General features: G+C 48.2%; 1 protein-coding gene across 2 annotated transcripts in view; it reads right to left on the bottom strand.

The window, feature by feature from the left end:
- Positions 1–1,385: 1,385 nt before the first annotated feature.
- xpo6 (exportin 6) overlaps positions 1,386–24,875 on the bottom strand; it is a 41,455-nt gene continuing 17,965 nt past the window's right edge. Inside the window, exons 6-24 of one of the 2 annotated variants that reach the window (XM_061224524.1) lie at positions 24,661–24,738; positions 23,782–24,319; positions 21,281–21,407; positions 20,915–21,024; positions 19,437–19,545; positions 18,930–19,022; positions 18,001–18,070; positions 17,244–17,403; positions 16,461–16,553; positions 15,910–16,054; positions 14,757–14,903; positions 13,655–13,844; positions 9,974–10,132; positions 8,839–8,953; positions 6,659–6,830; positions 5,372–5,533; positions 4,820–4,918; positions 3,242–3,472; positions 1,386–2,844 (exon numbers count right to left, since the gene is read on the bottom strand). In XM_061224524.1, the coding sequence (XP_061080508.1) occupies positions 2,743–2,844; positions 3,242–3,472; positions 4,820–4,918; positions 5,372–5,533; positions 6,659–6,830; positions 8,839–8,953; positions 9,974–10,132; positions 13,655–13,844; positions 14,757–14,903; positions 15,910–16,054; positions 16,461–16,553; positions 17,244–17,403; positions 18,001–18,070; positions 18,930–19,022; positions 19,437–19,545; positions 20,915–21,024; positions 21,281–21,407; positions 23,782–24,319; positions 24,661–24,738 (2,900 nt within the window). In that variant the 3' untranslated portion in view covers positions 1,386–2,742. The remainder of the gene's footprint in view (positions 2,845–3,241; positions 3,473–4,819; positions 4,919–5,371; positions 5,534–6,658; positions 6,831–8,838; positions 8,954–9,973; positions 10,133–13,654; positions 13,845–14,756; positions 14,904–15,909; positions 16,055–16,460; positions 16,554–17,243; positions 17,404–18,000; positions 18,071–18,929; positions 19,023–19,436; positions 19,546–20,914; positions 21,025–21,280; positions 21,408–23,781; positions 24,320–24,660; positions 24,739–24,875) is intronic. The other variant, XM_061224525.1, reaches the window with a different exon arrangement.

Genomic DNA, 24,875 nt, shown 5'->3' with positions numbered 1-24,875 from the left:
ATCATAAGCCACTATGGATAGGACTGTCTGCTAAATGACAGTCATGGGTAACTACTACAGTAGGGAGGCAAATGAGCCATTCCTTTTTTTCGTGATTTGATTGTAGCGCCCCAAGCTTCAAATGACACTGCCACGTTCTGCAGTCTCTTACAAATCATTTATCAACAGCAACCGTTCCATTTTTTTTTTGGAACAATGTCTAGCCATTTTAGTTGAGTTAGTCTACTGTTTATGCAATACAAGCTACTTAACTGTATACTTCATGTTAACTTTATACTACCAACATGAGGCATTAAATAAGCTAATTGTAGGGTGGGGTGGGGGACAACATGTAGTGTCAAAGGTATGTATGAAGATGTATGAAGTTAGGGCAGTTGGAAGTGTTGCAAAAATAAAACCCACAGATTACCAAAGCAAAATCCTTCTAGAAAAGCTGATTAAGGATGTAACGTCAACATCCGAAATAGAGGGTCGGGTGAAATTGGTTTCTTGGCGGGTCTAAATGTGCCATTAATAATAGCCAAATTGAGTATTCCAGGGGTCATTTCAGTTAATGTTATTTGCAACATGTTTATCTTTATACTATTGTAAAGTGTTTACTTTTGGACCCCTAAAATTGGTCACCAGTAAAAACAATTGCATATTTCGGGCCGAACATTTCCGAAATGTAATCGGTTTCCTGAGATGAGAATACCACTTACAAAATTACCTCTAGATACAAATGTTCCAAGATTTTGGGCTTTTCCTCACAAAGATTTAGATCTCTAAAAATAACATTTTGTGCTATGACACGTTCATTGCGACACCTGACATTGAGCTGACTTTAAATGGCTCTACTGGCAAAACAAAACGTATGTATGAAGCTCAAATTGTCAGGAGTTCCAAATCTCATCATTATCTACCAACACAAACCGTTATCCCACTATTGTAAATTGGGAATTTGTGACAGGATAAGGAAAGTGCAGAAGAATTTTTACATGTTGTAAATGGATCAATCTTTGGCAGTTCGTCAGCCAACCTGTGGAGAAATCTAATCTGTATATAGTGCAATGTAATTATCGTGACAGAATTTGCAGCATACTGTAGAGCCACAAAAAAACACTTGGGAGAAATAGCAGCCAACATGATGTTGCGACATATAGGCAAAAGTATTTTTATATCTTGTATAATACCTTCGTCCGACCACCCTTAAGGGTGCGGGGTACAGTACTAGGGACCCCAAAATTGGTTCCTGGTTTGAAAGCTAAAAGTCATGTGGAAGACCCAAGATACTTAATCCCTTGAAGGTTAACAAAAGGAGACACACACACACACACACACACAATGTAATCCCATTAAGCCCATACACACTGAACCTCACATTAAACCCTCGGCTTTTCCACACATATGTTTATAGTATTTATTTTCATGATTATTTCACATAAAAACGGTGTCATTATGAGGATCTAAAAGCATCTGGAACAGAAGTCTGACATTACAGAAAGGAAATACATCCCCATCCATGTTCAGAGAGCACTTGCGTGTACCTCTCCAAATTTCAGAAGATACATTTTACACTCCAAAGGAGCTATTCAAATGGAAAACTACAACACAACATAGGGCCTCCTTGTGTCTAACACTGAATTTGTTCCACAACTGCCAGCTTTACTGTTCGGTTGCATGGCAAAACCTCTCAGGCAATTGGTTACGTGGCAAACCCTCTCTTGTGATTGGTTGCGTGGCACACCCTCTCTGGCGATTGGTTGCACTGGCAAATCCTCTTTGGCGAATGGCTGAATGGCAAACCCTCTGGCGTTTTGTTGAATGGCTGACTATGCCTTAATACCTCCCCCTGAATTTCCCTTTAATCTTTCTTTAATAAAAGAATCAGGGCTCCAGTTCAAGTTTTTCCACATTTAAAACAAAAGTATTAAGCTTTTAATAAATCTCCTTAATGTAAGAAAAGAGAACTGTACAAACATAACAGATTTAGAGAGAAACATTCAAATTAAAACCACAACAGTCCAAATGAACAATCATAATACAAACCTCAATGACAATAAAATTAAAAACGATGGCCTAGCAAAGTAATTTTTTTTTTTTTTTTTTTTTTTTTTTGTGTTATTTAAAAAATAAGTTTGTATATCCAAAGCACTTTGATTAAGCATGGCGGCCTTCTGTATCTAAATGGAATGATATCAAAGAAAAAAAACACTCAACCGAGTTTGAAAGTCAGTCTCCTTTGGAGTTGAAGGCAGAGTCAAAAAAAAAAAAAAAAAGATTAAAAAAAAAGCAGATATTATTCAAATTTTAACATCATAAACAAACTTGTTAATCAGGAAAGTGCTGAACCCCAGGCGGTCCCCCATCCCCCTCTGGGAGCATTCGGAGAGGTGCAGGTCCTTTTTAGCATCCCCGGCCTTCCGTTTTGGCCTTGTTATTATTGGCAAATACGCTCTTACCGTGGAGAGCCTGTGTTTTTTCCAAGACGAAATAAAGAACAAAAAAAAAAAAAGAAAAAAAAAAAGAAAAGGGAGACTTGGGTGGGATCCACGGAAATCTGCGGACGTTAAGGTGCGGGTCTGTCCGGAAACCTCCCTCGTCGATTCACCCCGCTCCCTCCCCAAGGAGAGAGATAGAGCAGCCAGGCGGAGCCTGGGGGGGTCGGGGCGGCGGGCGGGCGGGAGGGGGCCGGAACGGTGTCCATGGCGCGTGCGAGTTGTGGCAGCAGCGGTGGCAGCGATGGCGGGGGTGTAGGAGCTGCTATAGCTTCACGGTCCCTGGAGGCAGACTGCCATTACACAGCCGGTAGTAGCGCAGGTCGTTCACCAGCCTGTGCACGCTCTGCGTGAAGGAGGGCAGGTCCTACGCAAAAACACAACGGTGTCAAACTGGGCCCCAGGGGGACGCCACTCACAAACAACAAACAAATTGAGATGTGCCCTCAAGCTTGGGGTCCTCAGACGACATTGTGTGAAGGGCTCAGAGTTCGACTGCTGAAATTTTGTCATCCAAGACAAAAATAAATAACCCTTTCAGTCACTCTCGATCAAAATGACTGCTATACTATTTTTTGAGCTCCTATGAAAACCATTCTAGATTCTTTCAACTTTCTCAATTTTCTCAACCAAAACTCCTTGGGATTTGGGTGGAGCCACTTTATATTGGGCTTGGGACTGAAAGGGTTAAGCTTCTTGTCTCCCGGGTCTCCTGGGTTAGTAATTTATCAAAGTAGCTCCAGAGACAGGGAAGGAGGCCTCACCCGCTCCATCTTGAAGTTGCGTCCCAACACGGCCCGCTGGTTGGTGTCGACACCCTGGCACCCGTTGAGGAACTCGGGCATGAAGGCGGAGTAGAAGCCCTCGAAGTCGACAGAGGCCATGTTGTACACGGCCAGCGCGATCTCGTCCTGCAGCAGGTCGTGGCTCCTGTGCACCAGCACCTGCAGCAGCACGTTGATGAAGTGCAGGAGCATTGTGGTGCGGAACATCTTCTGCAGGACAGGGAGGACACGAACCGCTCAGCCAGGACGAGGCACTGTACAATCTCCCTAACCAGGGTCCACTCAGCCAGGAAGAGGCACTGTATAATCTCTCTAACCAGGGTCCCCTCAGCCAGGAAGAGGCACTGTATAATCTCTCTAACCAGGGTCCACTCAGCCAGGACGAGGCACTGTATAATCTCTCTAACCAGGGTCCACTCAGCCAAGACACACTGTACAATCTCTCTAACCAGGGTCCACTCAGCCAAGACTACGCACTGTACACTCTCTCTAACCCGGGTCCACTTGGCCAAGACTACGCACTGTAAAATCTCTTTAACTACTGTGTAGCCATTGGAAGTTTGAGCAAGGCCCTTAAGCCCACATGCTCTAGGGGGGATTGGACCCTTCTTGGTATAATCAAGTCTAAGTCACATTTGGACAAAAGCATCAACTAAATTACTGTAATGTTATGTAAGGTCAAAGCCACATTATGTCAGAAATAGCTATGCATGCTATAAAAAATAAACACCCTCAATTAACATTGCTTCGTTTTCTCAAATCTGTATTGTGCTACAAGACAAATAATTTGTTACTGAAATTATAGACATTACACCAGTGGAGCCTTCATTTCTGAATGCGGTCAGTGAAACGTTTGTAGAAAATAACGTGCTAAAAGACAAGGCAAAAAGGCAAGGATAGCATTGCGCCGAAACAAGTTCAAGGAAAAGATCATTTTTTGAAGAACATTTTCAACATGAATTGTGCTTGTAACAAAACCAATAATACACAGAAATTTCCCCTGGCTGAGTTCCATCCCGAGAACAGTCTGAAAGCACGGGCCCATCCAGAGTGCTGATGATCCTGAGAAACACGACCATTCCTACCGTCACATAATGGGGCGCCGGTTCGATCCCGCCCTGGGTGTGTTGAAGTGTCCCTGAGCAAGACACCTGACGCCCAAAATGCTCCTGACGAGCTGGTTGGTGACCTGCATGGCAGCCAATCGCTGTTGGTGTGTGTGAGTGTGAGGGTGTGTGTGCGTGTGCGTATGCTATGCGCATGGGTGAATGGGCGAATGATATATAAATGCCATAAATTTACCATTTACACGTGAGCCTCTTCCCCTGTTAATTTTCAATATGCAAGGCTGCACTGCACTTGCTCTTAAAACTACTACAGAGAGCCAGAAAAGTCTTCATGTTGTAGCAGCCAACGGTGGAAAAGGCAGTCTATACACCCTATGCTATCAGAATCAGAAGACGACACCACATTCGCTGATAGAGGAACACGAAAGCAGCCTCTACGCAGCGTCATTTTAGCATCTGTTGCGCTGCCCTCCAGCCACCAGTTACTCACCTTGTGATAGAGCTTGTGCTTGCTGTTCAGAGACTCCAGATAGCAGAGGTTCTGTTTGAATACGTGGATGTCTGGCTGCAGGAAGGACTGGCCAAAAGCCTGAGACACAACACAACCAGGAAAAGTCAGGCAGAAAGGGCACAGCAGTCTTCGACACCTGGCCTTTTTGTAGTTTGACTGAACAGCCAGGGCCTCTGGGTATAGTACCATATATCACACAGTCCCCTCCAACGGTATTGGGACAGCGAGGCCAATTCCTTTGTTTTTGCAATACACAATACATTTGGGGTTGAGCTAAAGAGATGAACACGAGACAAGAATTCAGGGAATTGACCTTGCCGTTCCAATACTGTTGGAGGGCACCGTATGTACACGCTCCTTCATACAAAATAGACGAGGAAGGAGATATTCATTTTCGTACCGAAACATCTTGCTGTACATTTCAGGCATATGCTGGCGATCTTTACAAAAGTTAGAGATGAGGAATAAAAGCAGCAAGGCAAGAAAAACAAAGACGAAAACAAAGTGGGAAAACGGACGTGTTGTCCTGACCTGCATGGCCGCGATGAACTGGGCCTCGTTCTCCATGGGCTCCTCGGCCACCCCCCGCTGCACGCTGGCCAGCACTGACGTTTTGAAGAAGTACCTCCAGTTGTGGTGCAGTATCTGATAGAGCAGCTCGAACATCTCCGCCTTCACGTCAGGGGAAGATCGCTGTCGGCACGGAAACAAGAGCAGATGTGTATCACACTCTGAGGGGGGGGGGGGGACAGAACACAGGAAAGGCAAAGCCCTTCTGTGTTTGGAGTCGATTCAGGAAGTGAATGAGAATAACCGGTCCTTGAACTTGAATCGTTTTCCGAGCACAGTATTGAATTTTGTTTGCCTTCCTGAATTGGCTGAAATGACAGCAGTCTCCGCGCGTCAGGTCAAGACTTGAGTACTTGAGTAACCTCTAGCCGAATGCAAAATGTCAGGAGATTCCAGGGTAACCATTAAGCAAGACCCCAACACACTAGCCACATAGGGGAGCAAACTCACTACTGTTTTTCCAACGTCAAACGACATTAACATCACGATTTTTCTATTGGTTTCTATAGGACAGTGTGAGTTTAGGGCTTCTCACGCTTGGGTCTGGTTGATGCAGTCCACGCTACCCAAAGGGCTGAGCTGGCAGTATGGAGAGACATTCATCTCAGTATTACTGACAAATGCCTGTATCGTGATCCATACATAATGAATGAAAACATTTGTGATCTGCCTCTAATTTATGGATCAGGATACACAATATTACGCATTTGTCAATAATATCGAGATTAATCTCCATACCATAGGCAGTGCCAAATTCTACTTCTTTCCTACATCCAATCGGAAAACGTTCTCAGAAAACAGCTAGTCAAACCACCAACTTCCTGTGGCTAACAGGGCCGGCCAAGTGGCTAAGGTGCACGACTGGGACCAGGAAGGTTGGTGGTTCAAGCCCTCATGTAGCCGCGATAACATCCGTGCAGCTGCGGGGCCCTTGACGCCCGACTTGCTTAGTCTAATCAACTGGCGGCCTGTAGCGAAGTGGTTAAGGTAAATGACTGGGACACGCAAGACCGGTGGTTCTAATCCCGGTGTAGCCACAATAAGATCCACACAGCCGTTGGGCCCTTGAGCAAGGCCCTTAACCCTGCATTGCTCCAGAGGAGGACTGTCTCCTGTTTAATCTAATCAACTGTACGTCGCTCTGGATAAGAGCGTCTGCCAAATGCCAATAATGTAATGTAATGTAACTGCAGCTTTAGGTAAAAGCGTCAGCTAAGTAACTGATGCAGTGTCCCGGCTGGTGCTCACCTCGGCCACGATGGGGTACACCTGCTCCATGCAGAGAGCGATGATGCTGGGGAGGAAGGGCTTGAAGGCCTGGCCGGGCTCCTGCACCACCACCTGCAGGATCTTCAGGAACTTCTCCACCACCCGACAGCCCGCGCTCCCCTCCTGCAGGATGCTGGCGGCCAGCTGCTCCCTGGAGCAGTCACACACGCCAATCATATACACACGCCAGTCATATACACACGCCAATCATATACACACGCCAGTCATATACACACGCCAGTCATATACACACGCCAATCATATACACACGCCAGTCATATACACGCGCCAATCATATACACACGCCAGTCATATACACACGCCAATCATATACACGCCAGTCATATACACACGCCAATCATATACACGCCAATCATATACACACGCCAGTCATATACACACGCCAGTCATATACACACGCCAGTCATATACACACGCCAGTCATATACACACGCCAGTCATATACACACGCCAATCATATACACACGCCAGTCATATACTCACGCCAGTCATATACACACGCCAGTCATATACACACGCCAGTCATATACACACGCCAATCATATACACACGCCAATCATATACACACGCCAGTCATATACACACGGCAGTCATATACACACGGCAGTCATATACACACGCCGGACACACACTCACCGAGCACTTCATTACGAACGTTTTCACATTATTACACCTGCTTAGTCATGCCATAATTAAATCAGCCAATTGTGTGGCGGCAGTGCAACGCGTACAACCATGTATACGGGTCAGGAGCTTCAGCTAATGTTCAACCATCAGAATGGGAGGAAAAATGTGAACCAAGTGACTTTGACTGTGGAATAATTGTTGGTGGCAGACAGGGTGGTTTGAGTATCTCAGAAACTGCTGATCTCCTAGGATTTCCACACACACTAGTCCCCAGAGTTTGCAAAAAATCCGGTGAGCAGCAGTTCTGCAGACAGCTTATTAATGAGAGGTGTCAGAGGAGAATGGCTAGACTGGTCAAAGCTGACAGGAAGGTGACAGCAACACAAATAACCACACATTACAACAGTCGAAGAACATCTACTTATAGCTGATGACACCTAGTGTATAAACATAAAATCTTGTTAAAAACATTTTCAAGACCCCTTTATTCACAAAACACAAACCGCGCTTTAATCTTTCCACTCTGGAATAAACCGCAGGGTTTGATTACATAATCAAGAGGAACTATCTGCAAACCACACTTCTAACCACAGGTCAACAGCTGTAGTTGAAACCAGAAACTTTGCAATGGTGTTTGTGAATGCTCGTCCAAACTATGGTTTTCAGAAACACCAAATCATCAAACAACAGTTCTTCCAACGGAACCTACGACTGTGGACAACAACGCTTTTGGGAAATGCACCCCAGGTATGCTAATAAAACTTAAAAACCATAATACCAATTTCCATTTTAATTTACTCATGCTGAACTAGCTACAGCACGACATCTCTTTTGGACTTTAACTTCAGATTAAGAGCACTGCAGATGACGTTTAAGGTTGACTGTTTCAATTCAAAACTTCCTGAAAGCACTTATTGAATGATTTGGAAAGACTAGTGGCATCTACAACACATGGAGTGAAACTATTCAACCAGCTAATGCAGAAAACCACAGAAACCTGGCCTTCTAATTGCCTTCAACTGTATATGGACACACTAATGTAATGTACCTCCATCCATCCATTATCTGAACCCGCTTATCCTGAACAGGGTCACAGGGGGCTGGAGCCTATCCCAGCATACATTGGGCGAAAGGCAGGAATACACCCTGGACAGGTCGCCAGTCCATCGCAGGGCACACACACCATTCACTCACACACTCATACCAATGGGCAATTTAGACTCTCCAATCAGCCTAACCTGCATGTCTTTGGACTGTGGGAGGAAACCGGAGTACCCAGAGGAAACCCACCCAGACAAGGGGAGAACATGCAAACTCCGCACAGAGAGGCCCCGGCCGACAGGGATTCGAACCCAGGACCTCCTTGCTGTGAGGCGGCAGTGCTACCCACTGCACCATCCGTGCCGCCTATGTAATGTACCTGGTGAACATTTTTATTTGAAGCCAAATAAAATTAGGTGAACAAGTTTCATTAAGCTTCAACTGAAGCTGTGCTTTGTATTGTCACGTACCTGGTGAACATGTTGAGGAAAGTCTGGATGATCTGCTCAGTGAAGGGCACGCCCATCTGCACCCTCAGGCCCTGGAACAGCGTGAGGAAGAAGCTGAGCATCTCGTCCGTCACGTCTGGAAGAGAGGGAACAGACCGCTTCCTGCTTCAGTCGCTGAAAAGCGTCAGCAACGCATCGGCAGCAACGCATCGGCAGCAACGCATCGGCAGCAACGCATCGGCAGCAACGCATCGGCACCTTGGTCGGTGCCTTGCGCGGCAGCCAATCGCTATTGCCGTGTGAGCGTGTGTATGAATGGGTGAATGAGAAGCAACAATTGTTCAGCGCTTTGGATAAAGGCGCTATATAAATGCCAACCATTTACCATTTGCCACCGACGCATCGCAGATACTGCATCGGCAAGCACAGTCACAACTGCAGTGTATCGAGTTCAACCCTCGCCAAACCTGCCTACTGCTTCAGCCTTACTTCAGCACTGCTCAGTTATGCTCCAGTTTATGAATTCAAGGCCAACGCATCACACAAAGCTAATTTGTAATAACGTTTCTATTCAATAGCTTGTATTTATGAGTTGTATATTATTCCTTCAACTTTCCTCAAAAGGTCAAAGGACCAATATAGCTAACACAGTAATACTCAGGGTGTAAAGGTTAACTCAAAATATCCCAACAGTCAACCATTAACTTGAGCGCACGCAAATGCGTGTGTGTGTGTGTGTGTTAGTGTGTGTGTGAGTGTGTAAGTGTCTGTGTTTGTGTGTGTGTCGGTATGTGTCTGTATGTGTCTGTATGTGTGTGTGTATGTGTGTGTGTATGTGTGTGTGTGTGTGTGTGTGTGTGTGCGTGCTTACGTGAGCGTGCGTGTGGGTGTGTGTGTGTGTGTGTGTGTGTGTGTGTGTGTGTGTGTGTGTGCTTGTGTGAGCGTGCGTGTGGGTGTGTGTGTGTGTGTGTGTGTGTGTATGTGTGTGTGTGAGCGTGTGTGTGATTGTGTAAGTGTCTGTGTGTGTCGGTATGTGTCTGTAAGTGTCTGTGTGTGTGTGTGTGTGTGTGTGTGTGTGTGTGTGTGTGTGTGTGCGTGAGCGTGCGTGCGTGCGTGCGTGTGTGTGTATGTGTGTGCGTGTGTGTGTGTGGGGTACCTGGTTGGTGGATGAAGATGGGGAACAGCGTGAGGGAGACCTGCACAGACTCCTGCAGGGACTGGTAGCAGATCTGCCGGGACTTGGTGGCCTCTCCGGAGATGCTGAGCACAATGTCTCTGAGCACACGCAGCGTCTGGTGCAGCTCCGCTTTCACTGCCACTCAGAGGAGAAGGGGACAGCAGAGTGAGTACGCTCTCTCACACACGCGCTCACTCTCACACACGCGCTCACTCTCACACACGCGCTCAATCTCTCTCACACACGCGCTCAGTCTCACACACGCGCTCAATCTCTCACACACGCGCTCACTCTCACACACGCGCTCACTCTCACACACACGCTCACTCTCTCACACACGCTCACTCTCTCACACGCGCTCTCTCACACACACGCTCACTCTCACGAACACGCTCACTCTCTCACGAACACGCTCACTCTCACACACACGCGCTCACTCTCTCACACATGCGCGCACTCTCACACACACACGCTCACTCTCACACACACACGCTCACTCTCACACACACGCGCTCACTCACACACACACACGCTCACTCTCACACACACGCGCTCACTCACACACGCGCTCAATCTCTCACACACACGCGCTCACTCACACACACGCGCTCACTCTCACACACACGCGCTCACTCTCACACACACACACACGCTCACTCTCACACACGCTCACTCTCACACACACGCGCTCACTCTCTCACACGCGCTCACTCTCTCACACGCGCTCACTCTCACACACGCGCTCACTCTCACACACACACGCTCACTCTCTCTCACACACACGCGCTCACTCTCTCACACGCGCTCACTCTCACACACGCTCACTCTCACACACGCGCTCAATCTCTCACACGCTCACTCTCTCACACGCGCTCACTCTCTCACACGCGCTCACTCTCACACACGCGCTCACTCTCACACACGCGCTCACTCTCACACACGCTCACTCTCTCACACACGCGCTCACTCTCTCTCACACTCTCTCACACGCGCTCACTCTCACACACGCTCACTCTCTCACACACGCGCTCACTCTCTCTCACACACGCTCACTCTCTGAACACGCTCACTCTCTCTCACACTCTCTCACACACACGCTCAATCTCTCACACACACGCGCTCACTCTCTCTCACACACGCTCACTCTCACACGCGCTCACTCTCACACGCGCTCACTCTCACACGCGCTCACTCTCACACGCGCTCACTCTCACACACGCGCTCAATCTCTCACACGCTCACTCTCTCTCACACACGCTCACTCTCTCTCACACACGCTCACTCTCTCTCACACACGCTCACTCTCTCTCACACTCTCTCACACACACGCTCAATCTCTCACACACACACACACGCTCACTCGCTCACACACGCTCACTCTCTCTCACACACGCTCACTCTCTGAACACGCTCACTCTCTCTCACACTCTCTCACACACACGCTCAATCTCTCACACACACACGCTCACTCTCTCTCACACACGCTCACTCTCTCACACACACGCTCACTCTCTCTCACACACGCTCACTCTCTCTCACACTCTCTCACACACACGCTCAATCTCTCACACACACACACACGCTCACTCGCTCACACACGCGCTAGTGGTAGGTAGTAGGTTTTTAATAGGGGCTCAAAACTATAGTATGGCAGTCGTTTTGATTGGTTGAAAAGGTAGAAGATAGAGGGTGCCGTATGGCACACTTGGGATTGAAAGGGTTAACTCCCCTCATCTGGTTCATTGGGCCTGAATTGACTGGCAAAATGTGAAAATATAAAATCGCCACACCCTGTGGATCGCTCCTAAACCCTGTGTATGCTGTCTGAAAACTGTTTTTGGCGCCCTTCTCTCATTGCCATGTAATACACAACATTTGGCTCTCAGAGGACATGAAGAAACCCCAGTTTAGAAACCATGGCAACTAAGCAAAGCAAAATGGACCCTTGATCTTTACTCATTTCTCCACCTCAACCAAACCGGAGGTCCCGGGAAAGTGAATAATTCATCAGGGAAGGACGCATTCAGCTGGTTGGTTTTCAGAAAGTCTCACACCACCTTCGTCATAACAGCCTTTATCTGGTTTCTACCGAAAGGGCTTTTCTGAAGTGTTGACACAGAGGCAGTCACGCCAACCCCACTCGCTTGGAACAGACATTTATGGTCTCAGGGTAAATTTCAGTTCTGTTTTGAAAACCCATACAAACAAACTCAAAAAATTCCCACACAGTGGTTACATCGCGAAATGCAATGGTGTGTACTGCATTATCATTTTGACACAAAAACAGCACACCGACCCCCGTGCTGTATTTCACTGCATGGATGTTATCATGGCTACATGAGGGCTTGAACCACCAACCTTCTTGGTCCCAGTCGTGCAACCTAGCCACGTGGCTGCCCCTGTTAGCCACAGGAAGTCGGTGGTTTGACTTGCTGTTTTCTAAGAACGTTTTCCGATTGGAAGTAGGAAGAAAGTAGAATTTGGCACTGCCTTATGGAGATTAGTCTTGATATTATTTAAGAGTGCTTTTAGACAGAACACGCTACAAAATGCAACGCAATATGCGCTTCGCATTTTAAAATGGTGTGATAAATGTGCATGATTATGTAAAAGTGAGCGTGAACGTGCATTACATTCCGCTATGTGTTGCTGTAGCGATAGCATTGACCCGAGTCACAGAAAATCTTCCATATGAGACTCTGCACTACACACACATGCTTCCGGGGGGAGAAAAAACATCACTTGCATCTATTAAATGTTGGTTAATTTACCTATTGGTTTTGAAAAACACACCGTTGTTTATCTTTGTAGTCATGCTTTTATCTACCAAACAGCGTGGCCCTGTTGCCGTCATATCTACATCGAAAAGATAAGAGTTTAAGATAAGAAAAGATATTCTGTAAAACGTAATAACGCTCGTCCCAGGGGCGCTGCACCCGATCGCTTGGACGAGGAGACGGATGAGTGGGCGGTTAGGTAGTTCTCCGGGCGGGTGTGTGTGGGGCGGGTGTGTGTGGGGCGGGCGTGTGTGTGGGGCGGGCGTGTGTGTGGGGCGGGCGTGTGTCGGGCGGGCGTGTGTGTGGGGCGGGCGTGTGTCAGGCGTGTGTGTCCGGCGGGTGTGTGTCAGGCGTGTGTGGGGCGGGCGTGTGTGTCGAGCGGGAGTTCTCCGGGCGGGTGTGTGTCGGGCGGGTGTGTGTGGGGCGGGTGTGTGTGTGGGGCGGGCGTGTGTGTGTGTCGGGCGGGTGTGTGTGTCGGGCGGGTGTGTGTCAGGCGTGTGTGGGGCGGGTGTTTGTCAGGCGTGTGTGTCCGGCGGGAGTTCTCCGGGCGGGTGTGTGGGGCGGGCGTGTGTGGGGCGGGTGTGTGCGGGGGGCGGGCGTGTGTCAGGCGGGTGTGTGTCAGGCGTGTGTGGGGCGGGTGTTTGTCAGGCGTGTGTGTCCGGCGGGTGTGTGTCAGGCGTGCGTGGGGCGGGCGTGTGTGTCGAGCGGGAGTTCTCCGGGCGGGTGTGTGGGGCGGGCGTGTGTGGGGCGGGTGTGTGCGGGGGGCGGGCGTGTGTGTGGGGCGGGCGTGTGTGGGGCGGGAGTTCTCAGGGCGGGTGTGTGTGGGGCGGGCGTGTGTGGGGCGTGTGCGTGGGGCGTGCGTGGGGCGGGCGTGTGTGCTCACTGTCGTCCAGGCCCATGCGGCGCTGCTGCAGGCCGGCGCTGGGGCGCAGCTGGCGGTACTGGCGGGTGAGGGCGGCCAGCAGGCTGGCGTGGCTGCTGGAGCGCGTCTGCCACTGCTGCTCGCTCTCCGGCAGGTTGGGCCAGGGCAGCAGGAGCGTGTTGGACAGGGCCCGGCACACCAGCACCTGGGCCTGGAGAGGGAACGCACACAATACTGCACTCAAAATACACACGATATCATACATTTTACACACCTGGGCCTGGAGAGGGAACGCACACAATACTGCACTCAAAATACACACGATATCATACATTTTACACAGCGGGGTCTGGAGAGGGAACGCACACAATACTGCACTCAAAATACACACGATATCATACATATTACACACCTGGGCCTGGAGAGGGAACGCACACAATACTGCACTCAAAATACACACGATATCATACATATTACACACCTGGGCCTGGAGAGGGAACGCACACAATACTGCACTCAAAATACACACGATATCATACATTTTACACACCTGGGCCTGGAGAGGGAACGCACACAATACTGCACTCAAAATACACACGATATCATACATATTACACAGCTGGGCCTGGAGAGGGAACGCACACAATACTGCACTCAAAATACACATGATATCATGCATATTACACAGCGGGGTCTGGAGAGGGAACGCACACAATACTGCACTCAAAATACACACGATATCATGCATATTACACAGCTGGGCCTGGAGAGGGAACGCACACAATACTGCACTCAAAATACACACGATATCATGCATATTACACACCTGGGTCTGGAGAGGGAACACACACGCATGCGCATGCGCATACACACACACACACACACACACACACACACAATACTGCACTCAAAATACACACGATATCATACATATTACACAGCTGGGCCTGGAGAGGAAATGCACGCACGCACACACACACACACACACACACACATACACACATACACACATACACACATACACACATACACACATACACACACATACACACACACACACACACACACACACACACAATACTACACTCAAAATACACACAATATCATACAATCAGACACTGACCTCTGGGGGGAGCCGGCGAGCGAGGCTGTCGGTGATCAGGTTGAAGATGTTCTGCACGGCCGGGACCGTCACCAGGAACACGGGGCGGACCGTGGTTGCCACGGACACCATGAGGTGACAGGCTGAGAGCAGCAGCTTCTCCGGGACCTGGCGGGACGGGGGACAGCGCATTAGACCTGTGCGCTACCACACCATTTTACTTCATTGACTGATTGCTCAAAAGTCCTGCCTGTGAAACGTGACAGACGTGTGCAGAAGTGCCAAACAGTTCTACATACTCACAACAGACTAACATAATACTACAAAACACATGAACAGAAAATACATCCGTGTAAATATACCAATATCTCCACCTTAACGGCAATAACGCAATAACTGGTACTCAAGAGCATAGTATGTGGGAACGGTCACTGACAATATTGTCTGCCAATCACAGATTTCTCTGCCTGTTCTCCTTTTGAAATACCTGTACCACTGGAATGCCCACAATCTTTGAACACAAATGTAAAAATCTATGAAGCTTTGATTTAAGTTGCACTGAGATACCATAACGGCATAAAGAAATATGCCCTGAATAACCGAACTGCAAACTAATAATAAAATCTGAACATCGGTGCCGGCGGGTGGAAGCGGCCATTTTGATTCTCGACAAGCACCTCACAGGGGAAGCTGTCGCTTCCTCAGATGTGCTGCTACATACTAAATGGCGTTACATGTGACATTCGTTAAGACGCATGCAAGAGACTCGACCAATGCCTAACAGACAGAACTGACCCAGCCTAAACACCTCAGAACCCGATAGCAGACCGCAGACGGCCATTACTCGACACATTACTCCGTGTTAACTGGAAGTGACACAGTGAAGAGATGCGGTCTGGTATACTGCCTTTGGCAGCCAGCCCTTAGAAACAGTTTAGCGAATCAGCGCTGTATCCTACTCTTCAGATGGTTATGCTTCTCACCTGCGATATGCCACCCTCCACCTCTCAACCAATCAAAATGACTGCTATACCATTTTTCTGAGGCCCCTATTAAAACCCAAATAAATTCTCTCAGCTTTCTCAACTGAAGCCAAAAGCCCTTGGGATTTGGGTGGACCCACTTCATAGTGGGCTTGGGACTGAGACGGTGAAAGCTAACTCTCTGACGGTACCTTGGCGCTGATGAGGGGCGCGGAGGCGTCCATGGCAGACGTGATGAGGCTGATGAAGCGCGCCTGGTTCTGCCGCTGCACCTCGCTGTAGAACTGTGCCAGCCAATGGGAGTAGGCCTGCAGGGCGGCGAGGGACTGAGCGTGCCTGGAAACACACACACACACACACACACACAGCTGGTGATGCGTCTGTCTTGTCTGCCTGTTTGTCTGTGGTGTTACACACACAGCTGGTGATGCGTCTGTCTTGTCTGTCTGTTTGTCTGTGGTGTTACACACACAGCTGGGTCAGTCTGTGGTGTTGCACACACACAGCTGGGTCAGTCTGTGGTGTTACACACACAGCTGGGTCTGTCTGTGGTGTTACACACACAGCTGGGTCTGTCTGTGTCTGTCTGTGGTGTTACACACAGCTGGGTCTGTCTGTGGTGTTACACACACAGCTGGGTCTGTCTGTGGTGTTACACACACAGCTGGGTCTGTCTGTGCCTGTCTGTGGTGTTACACACAGGTAGGTAGTGTTAGAGGACAGGTAAGCGCTCAGCACTCACACGTCGATGAGATCTGGCTTCAGCACCGACGGCACTGCTGTTTCCAGGTCGTACAGACTGATCTGGGAGCCGTAGCAGGTCACTTCCACCAGCCTGTTCACACACACACACACACACACACACGCACACACACACAGAAACATTTTTACATTACGTGGCATTTAGCAGACGCTCTTATCCAGAGCGACGTACAACAAAGTGCAAATCAAACACAATGTCTTCATGATGGATGATCACTCTCCCAAACTCAATAGGGACAGTTCTCTGAATATGCCAACAGAAGTAGGCATATCAGACATTGTACCGAATTAAAAAAAAACATTAATTATATTAAAAAACATCCTATTAATTCCAAGACATGTGACCAAGTTTCCTTCAAAAAACAAAGATGAGCATCTTAATGGAGGTCTCTAAGGCCAAAACGCACCAAAAACAGCTTTTTCATTTCAGAAAGAAAAGCATACCCAGCCCTAATGCGGGCCTGTGTGTGTGTGATTGTGCATCTGTGAGTGAGTGTGTGTGTGATTGTGCATCAGTGAGTGAGTGAGTGTGTGTGTGTGAGTGTGTGTGTGATTGTGCATCAGTGAGTGAGTGAGTGAGTGAGTGAGTGAGTGAGTGAGTGAGTGAGTGTGTGTGTGTGTGTGTGTGTGAGTGTGAGTGAGTGAGTGAGTGAGTGAGTGAGTGAGTGAGTGAGTGAGTGAGTGAGTGAGTGAGTGAGTGTGAGTGTGTGTGTGTGTGTGTGTGAGTGTGTGTGTGTGTGTGTGTGTGTGTGTCGGTCCCCACCTCTCCACCACAGTGAGGGCATCATTGAAGCGCGCGGCGAAGACGTCTCCAATGAAATACTCGGCCAGCCGGCCGGCGGCCTGCAGCAGGGAGCTCAGGTCCCGCAGCGCGCAGTGCAGCCGGCGACAGTCATTCTCCGCCGTGATGTTCAGCCTCCGGCCTGTAGGGGGCGACAAGCGCACAATAAAACGGGCTAGAAAAACAAATCAAACCTGGACCGTAGGACGTTATACCACGGGTGCAGGGCTCCAGGGCTGAAGCACAGTATAGCAGCCTTTGGTCAAATTCTAAACTAAATCACTATGATACCAGACCACGTTTTCAGCAAGATGCCCGAGCTCCAGCCCGTTAAAAATGGCAAATTGCATAACGAATATTTTATTGCATAACAAATATTTTAATATTTAATATTTTAATCCAGAAATGGGCCAGCCCTTTCAAGTGTAACATATTGTAATAGGCAGGTTGGGAAAAATTTGGATTTTTTGACCAGATTCAATAAGAAAAACCTCTATCCACACGTGGAGATTTGGCTTACACATAGGCCATGCGTTCATAAATACTCATAAGAGATGTTAATAGGCAACAGTACAGTAAATTGTATTCCTAACTTTAGGAATTCAGACTGCTCACTGCAATCGGAACAAGAAACCTCTTAGGGACTATTAGTGGCTCTTGGCATCCAATGGCGCCAAACTGTGAGGAAAGGGAGTGAGATTTGTAGTCGATAACTCAGCGCTCGAAAGCGTCTCCTCACCTGTGCCAGTGGTGACGATGAACTGCTGCAGGCCCAGGTACACGTCCAGGTTCTCCTGCAGCACTGGGAACTGGGACAGCACAGAGATGGCAGAGTTAGCTTCTGTTCCCTGCACAGCACGCCAGACATGCAACTGCGCTTCACACAATCTACTCATGCTTCCTGTAAAAAGTTCCATATTCATTTCCCTACGGATTATGAATTAGGATTTGTGAATATTATAAAGCAGCGAAAAAGAGCACGATCACCAAATAAATCCACAGAATGTGCATTGAAACGAGCCGTTTGGACTTCCGTAACTTCATGACATCACAACTATACGCTCATTTGCATATGCCCGCCTTCAGCGCCGCCCACCTTGTAACCGGAAGAAATCCAAACGCACAGCACAGACGGTGTTCGGTTCATAGTATAGCAAAGCTAGCCAGCCAATCAGAACAGAGGTTGACTGATATCAACGAGCCTTAAAGAGCCTGTTCTTGGTAAAGCTCATAAGAGGCACTGGAGAATGGACATGCAAAATATTACATTACATTATTGGCATTTGGCAGATGCTCTTATCCAGAGTGATGTACAGTTGATTAGACTAAGCAGGAGACAATCCTCCCCTGGAGCAATGCAGGGTTAAGGGCCTTGCTCAAGGGCCCAACGGCTGTGCGGATGTTATTGTGGCTACACCGGGATTAGAACCACCGACCTTGCGCGTCCCAGGCATTTACCTTAACCACTACGCTACAGGCCGCCCTACATAGATATTGTTTTTGGTACTTAAAACCACACAAACATCTTGGATGGATATCAGGACCTAAAATAAAACACTGGAAAAGTATGCAATATGGGACCTTTAACACAGGCAGTCTCCTCCAGTTCAGAAACAACTTCAAGTTTAACAGTCTTCTTATCCCCAGCAGGCCTGGTGCATGACTCACCAGTGTAGAGAAAGCATGAGAGGGCAGCAGCTCCATGACTTTGGCCACAACCTCCAAACTCTGCCTCAAGTACCGCTGCCACTCCGTTTGTTGCTATGGAAACCAGGGAGACGTGAAGACGCCTGCTGGATTAACTCGTTAAATCTTCGACATTCTATGCAGTTTTGGCGGAAAAAAATGGCTTTTTGATTCATGAAAATATGACTACGAACAGAAAGACAACAGCCACGGGCACACATTCTGCAGGTGAGACTTTCATTCGGGTGGTTGTTATGATTAAGTTCGACAAAGTACATTTAAAAATTACAAGTATTTTCTGAAAAAAAAACACCAAAAAAACCCAGAATAAAACAAGTAACTAGAAGTAGTCCCTCAATATTTCAAACTATACTAGCCACACACTTGCTACGTGTGAACCACCTGGTAAACAAACGATAAGTAATCATTAGGGAGCCATCTTGTGTTGGAGAGAGGCTTGTAATATAAGACGGAAGCAGCAGTGCTCACATCATCATCCAGCGTCTCGTCATCCAGCTCCTCCAGCTGAACCTGGTTGTATCGGAACTGGATCCTGTTCAGAACCTCCCTGAGGAGCAGCACGAGGGCGTCCTTATACCTGCAGGGAGCCAGGAGGGGCGTCAGCTGAAACCCCACCCATACCACATACCACACCGCACACTCAAACCCCACCCATACCACATACCACACCGCACACTCAAACCCCACCCATACCACATACTGCACCACACACTCAAACCCCACCCATACCACATACCACACCGCACACTCAAACCCCACCCATACCACATACTGCACCACACACTCAAACCCCACCCATACCACATACCACACCGCACACTCAAACCCCACCCATACCACATACTGCACCACACACTCAAACCCCACCCATACCACATACTGCACCACACACTCAAACCCCACCCATACCACATACTGCACCCCACAGTCAAACCCCACCCATACCACATACTGCGCCACACACTCAAACCCCACCCATACCACATACTGCGCCACACACTCAAACCCCACCCATACCACATACTGCGCCACACACTCAAACCCCACCCATACCACATACTGCACCACACACAAACTCCACCCATACCACACCTCACTGAAACCCCACCAAAGTGCTATAGATTCATAAAATATGAGCCAATGAAGAGACCAATTTAAGTAGTTCATTTAGATGTTCTTATGCCAGCCGAGTCATGCAAACCAAGCACAAAATGCCCGTTAAATTACAAATTTTTCTAAAAAAACATTTTGTACAAAATTTCCCCAACTTAACTTATACACTCAGTGAGCATATTATTAGGTATTTCAAACATTTTTTTAGACTTATTGGTCTTCTGCTGCTGTAGCCTATCCACTTAGAGGTTTGTCACATTGTGTGTTCAGTGATGCTCTTCTGGGGTTATTTGCGTTACTGTCACCTTCTCGTCAGTTTTAATCAGTCTGGCCCTTCTCATCTGACCTCTCTCATTAACAGAGACTGTTGTATGTGAAACATGTCTGGCACCAACAATCATTCCATGGTCAAAGTAAATTTTTTTCGCTATTCTGACATTTGGTCTGAAAAATAGCTCAACCTCTTCACCATATCTGCACGCATTTAGTCGCAGCCACATGATTGGCTGATTAAATATTTGCATTAACAAGCTGGTGTACAGGTCTACCTAATAACGTGATCACTGAGTGTGGATTTTGCCATTTATATTTTAATGGGGATTTTATGTGGGGAAGAAACAGCCCCAAAATACAAGGCATTTACAGATTTTTTTCAACAAAAAAGCAAAAACTTTAAAACCCCTCAACTCAATTTTTAACACAAAACATATTGGCATTCTTGTCCACATTCAAAATATAAAATGTCCCAGAACCAATTAACTTCATTTAGCGCATTCAATGCAGATACCCAATATGATTTGCACAGGACAATTTCCTAAATAAACAGACTGTACCTGTTCAGTACGCTGTCTCTGTCTGCAAGCCTGCTTTTTATTTTTGTGGTCAGATAGTCCAAGAAGATGGTCCAGATGTCAAGGCAGGCAAAGTAGCCTTCATGAGTTGGCTGCAAAAACACAGAGCCCAAAAATGCATACATTATCAAATCCTCGATAAATACACTCCAACAGCCATTTGGGGGGAAACCAGCACAAATCTTGTGCAGGCCCTCTAGAGGCTATCAGAGAAAGTGCAGGCTCTGTGCAAACTGTCCCTGAATGAGGGAGTGAGTGTGAGTGATTAGTGTGCCGTACCTGGGGTAAAGTGTATTTTAATAGGATGTGATGTACTGGTGGAAAGTGTATTTGGTCAGTGTGCCGTACCTGGTGGAAAGTGTATTTAAACAGCAGTGCGAGGAATTCCACTACAGGAAACTGAGCATTGGACTCTATCCTTCTCAGATGAACACTGACAAACAGCCGCAGGAAGTCGGTGAACTTCTCCACATAGCTGGGTAAAAACAGGAGAAAAGGGGAGAAAATGAGCACAAGGCCATCAGATTAAATTTTCACAACAGAAATGATGTATTTTTACATATAGGCAGATAATAACTATAGGTCATCTGAGTTCAAATACTAAATCACACAACAATTTAAACAGACAAAACAAACAAAAAAGTCAGCCAGTTGAAATAAACATCTTAATAATAATAATAAACAAAATAATTTGTAATTTAGCTGGTGCTTTTATCCAAGTTTTTACTGCAAGCACAGTACTTATGAGGGCTACCCGACATTTCGATTCACTTTTTTTTTTTCTTTTAGGTAAGAATTCCACATTTTGCAATTCAGTGAGCAGTGTTTTTCACCACTGTATTGGCATACCGTGAGGCTATTAAAATAATTTAAATGATTTAAAAATAAAGAAATGTTGGTGAAAGAATATTTTCATAAACTCCCAGATAGATGGCATTTTCCAATGTGTCACAGTGGTTGCAGATGGGTCCTGACGGGGGCGGTGCAGTCTACTACTAAAACTAGAACACAGAGTTGTTGCCTCCAATCAGAGCATTGAATGTCTGGGTTCAGCAATCTCAGGATACTGGCATTCTGGTGACAAGGGGACTTGGGTGAAGGGGCTACTCAGACGCGGTAGTAAACCAATATCCGAGGCCATGTGAAACGCTTTCAGCCAAAAAAAGAAGAAAAACCGTAAGAGCCAAAGAAAAGCACATAAAAAATAGCACTATAAAAGCACACATTGCTGCTGATTGGCTGTCTTATCAAAACCCACTAGATAGTGAATGTTGTTCCGGAAGCATTTCACGTGGCCTCTGATGTTAGCTTGTTGACTACCACATCAGGTATGATTAACGCTTTCAGTCCCAAGAATGCCATAAGGCACTCTAACCTTATACCCTCCCAACCAAACAAAGTGGCTGTTACACTATCCTTTTGAGCCCCAGAAGATATCTGTCTAATAGTGGTAGTTTGTTTTAGGTTTAAAATAAAAAGTCATTCAAGAGATTGTGCAAGCCCTGGTACTCGTCTGCTCATGTTCCCAACCAAGTATTTCTTAGCCTCAAGGCTAATGACTGAGCACATTCAATTCCATTATCAGGCTACTTATTCTGAATTATGAAACGACGTGAAGCAGTGCGATATGTCTTTGATATCGACATGCCATGCGTGCTGCCATACTACTCAGAGTTACTTCTGATCTGGCATCCCACTGACAGAACGTGAAGGAAGAATCTGTCTATTCTTGGTCATGAGGCATTCCTCCTTTTTTAACGAGGAGATTAAAACGCGGTGCGGTTTATCACAACCCCTAACAATTGGGTGTGCGGTGACACCATCCCAGCGGTGTCAAATGCGCTCTTTTACAAATCCAAGACAAAACACGGAAAGACCAAACACAAGTAGTGTGCACAATTAGTTAGACAATACCCAAAGCCCCGTGGGACCACCACTGCTTAGACTACACTCTCAAACATATTGCATATCCATATAATCCATCGCACATAACTGTCGCCTCCTGGCCCTTAGGACAGCAGCTTGGTGCAGATCCGCCGCACTGCATCCACATTACAACAGAAGCACAAGTGTGTGGAAATTTTCGCCCATTAAAGCTCGCAGAGGCCAATGACCTGTGGTCAGTGTGGAGCTGTTCGAATGCCCTTTCACCGGTCATCCTGCACCCAAATTGGTGGAAAACAGCAATAACTAAAGGAATGCCGCACCCTTACTCGACACCTCGGCCGAATTACAAATCAGTCTGCAGGTATGGGGGGGGGGGGGGGGGGGGGCGGGCGAGGGGGGAGGTTCAGCAAGTCACCGTCACTCACCAGCAGTGCCCAATAGTTGGCTCCCTCTAGGTGCCAAGGGGCCAATGGGCAAAAGGCGTATGTTTGCTAGACCGGCCCTTTCAGAGTAAAGGCCCTTCCTGTCCCAGAGAGAGAGAGAAAGTGCCCTCAGGTGCTCCGGGTTTAGAACAATCCTAACGAGCCGGGACTTGTCTAAGCACCGAGCCCTCGAAGGGGGGAAACGTGGCCAACTACGCCCAACAGGCCGTCAGTCAGAGTCTCTGCCTCGCTCTGCTTTCCTTCCTTCCTTCCTTCCCCGTGACACCGGCTACCTAGCGGTTGAGGTTTCTGCTACGTTCCGTTCAACTGAACTACGTTTTTTTTTTAAGAACCTGCCACGGTCTCCTGGTCAACGCTACCAGAGAGACTAGAAGGAGAAAAGAGGGCAATCTCAACCCTCAGCTCCGGTTCCTTCTCCATTTCCGCTACATTTCGCTCAACTGAACTACGTATTTTGGAAGCAGCCAAGGTCTCCTGGACAGCGCCGCCCTTGCGGAGAGCGTCGGGGCGGGGCCTTACCCCTCGTCCAGCTCCTCGAGCCGGCTCTTGACGGTGTGGGCGTTGTTGTCGCGCGTCAGCTTCTGGAGCAGGAAGAAGGTCTGCTGGAACATGCGCAGCAGGTAGGCCTCGAAGTCCAGCGGCACGCAGTTCTTGGACATGAGCTCGTTGACGCAGGTCATGGCCAGCACGCCCAGCCTGGCCCGGTCCGCCCTGCACCCGCCCGGCACCGTGCTGCCGTTCACCGGCCCCGAGGGCGGCGGGGCCCCGGGGCCTCCCGTGGAGCCCCCGTTGGAGGACGACGAGGACGAGGAGTAGATGGAGGGCCCCAGCTTGCCCTTTCCACCCCGGAGGTCGCAGCCGAAGCGGGCGAAGTGGAAGACGGTGGCCAGGAGGGAGGGCGTGATGCTGGTGGAGAGGGGGATCCAGCTGAAGAGGTGGGCCAGGCACTCCAGGGCGAGGGAGCACAGCTGCAGGCTCTCCTGGTCCAGCTGGGGCAGGGGCTGGGACAGCAGTTTGGAGTACACCGTCCCCTGGAGAAGGCTGCCCAGAAGCTCTCCTGCGGGGGTGGGGGGGGTGGGGTAGAGCGGTTAGCACCGCACCAGGGGTGTCAAACTGCAATCCTGGAGGGCCGGCTTTCACTCCGATTCAGATTCAGATTCAGATTCCAAACACCTGGCTCTCACTGTCCGTCACCCTGAGTGCCTCATGACCGTTGTGCAGTTACCATGACGGCTCTTATGTCGCGCAATATGCATCTTGGTGTATACAATAGACAGCTTTGGTATAAATAATGTAATAATAATGGATAATCTACTACTAGTTGCACAGAAGGTACAGATGAACAGCATAAAGTCCCTTAGGGAAGTACTGAGAGAGACCTGGGGAGGGCGATCTTACCGCTGTCTCCTGATGTGGGAGATGGGGGAGGGGTGGTGGCTGTGACACTGTGCTTATCCCAGATGGTCTCCAGAATACCTGCGGGGTAGCAGGAATGATCTCACGTCAGTACGGTTGGGTTGGGAGCACTGAACCGGCGGCCTCCCTCTGGCCCTGAAGCGGACGGTAGATATCAACCTGACCTGACCACACTTTAACCCTTTCAGTCCCAAGCC

Source organism: Conger conger, chromosome 16 (assembly GCF_963514075.1).
Source record: "Conger conger chromosome 16, fConCon1.1, whole genome shotgun sequence".
Taxonomy (NCBI): domain Eukaryota; kingdom Metazoa; phylum Chordata; class Actinopteri; order Anguilliformes; family Congridae; genus Conger; species Conger conger.
The sequence above is the reverse complement of the archived record's forward strand: the minus strand, read 5'-3'. Positions and strand labels throughout refer to the sequence as shown.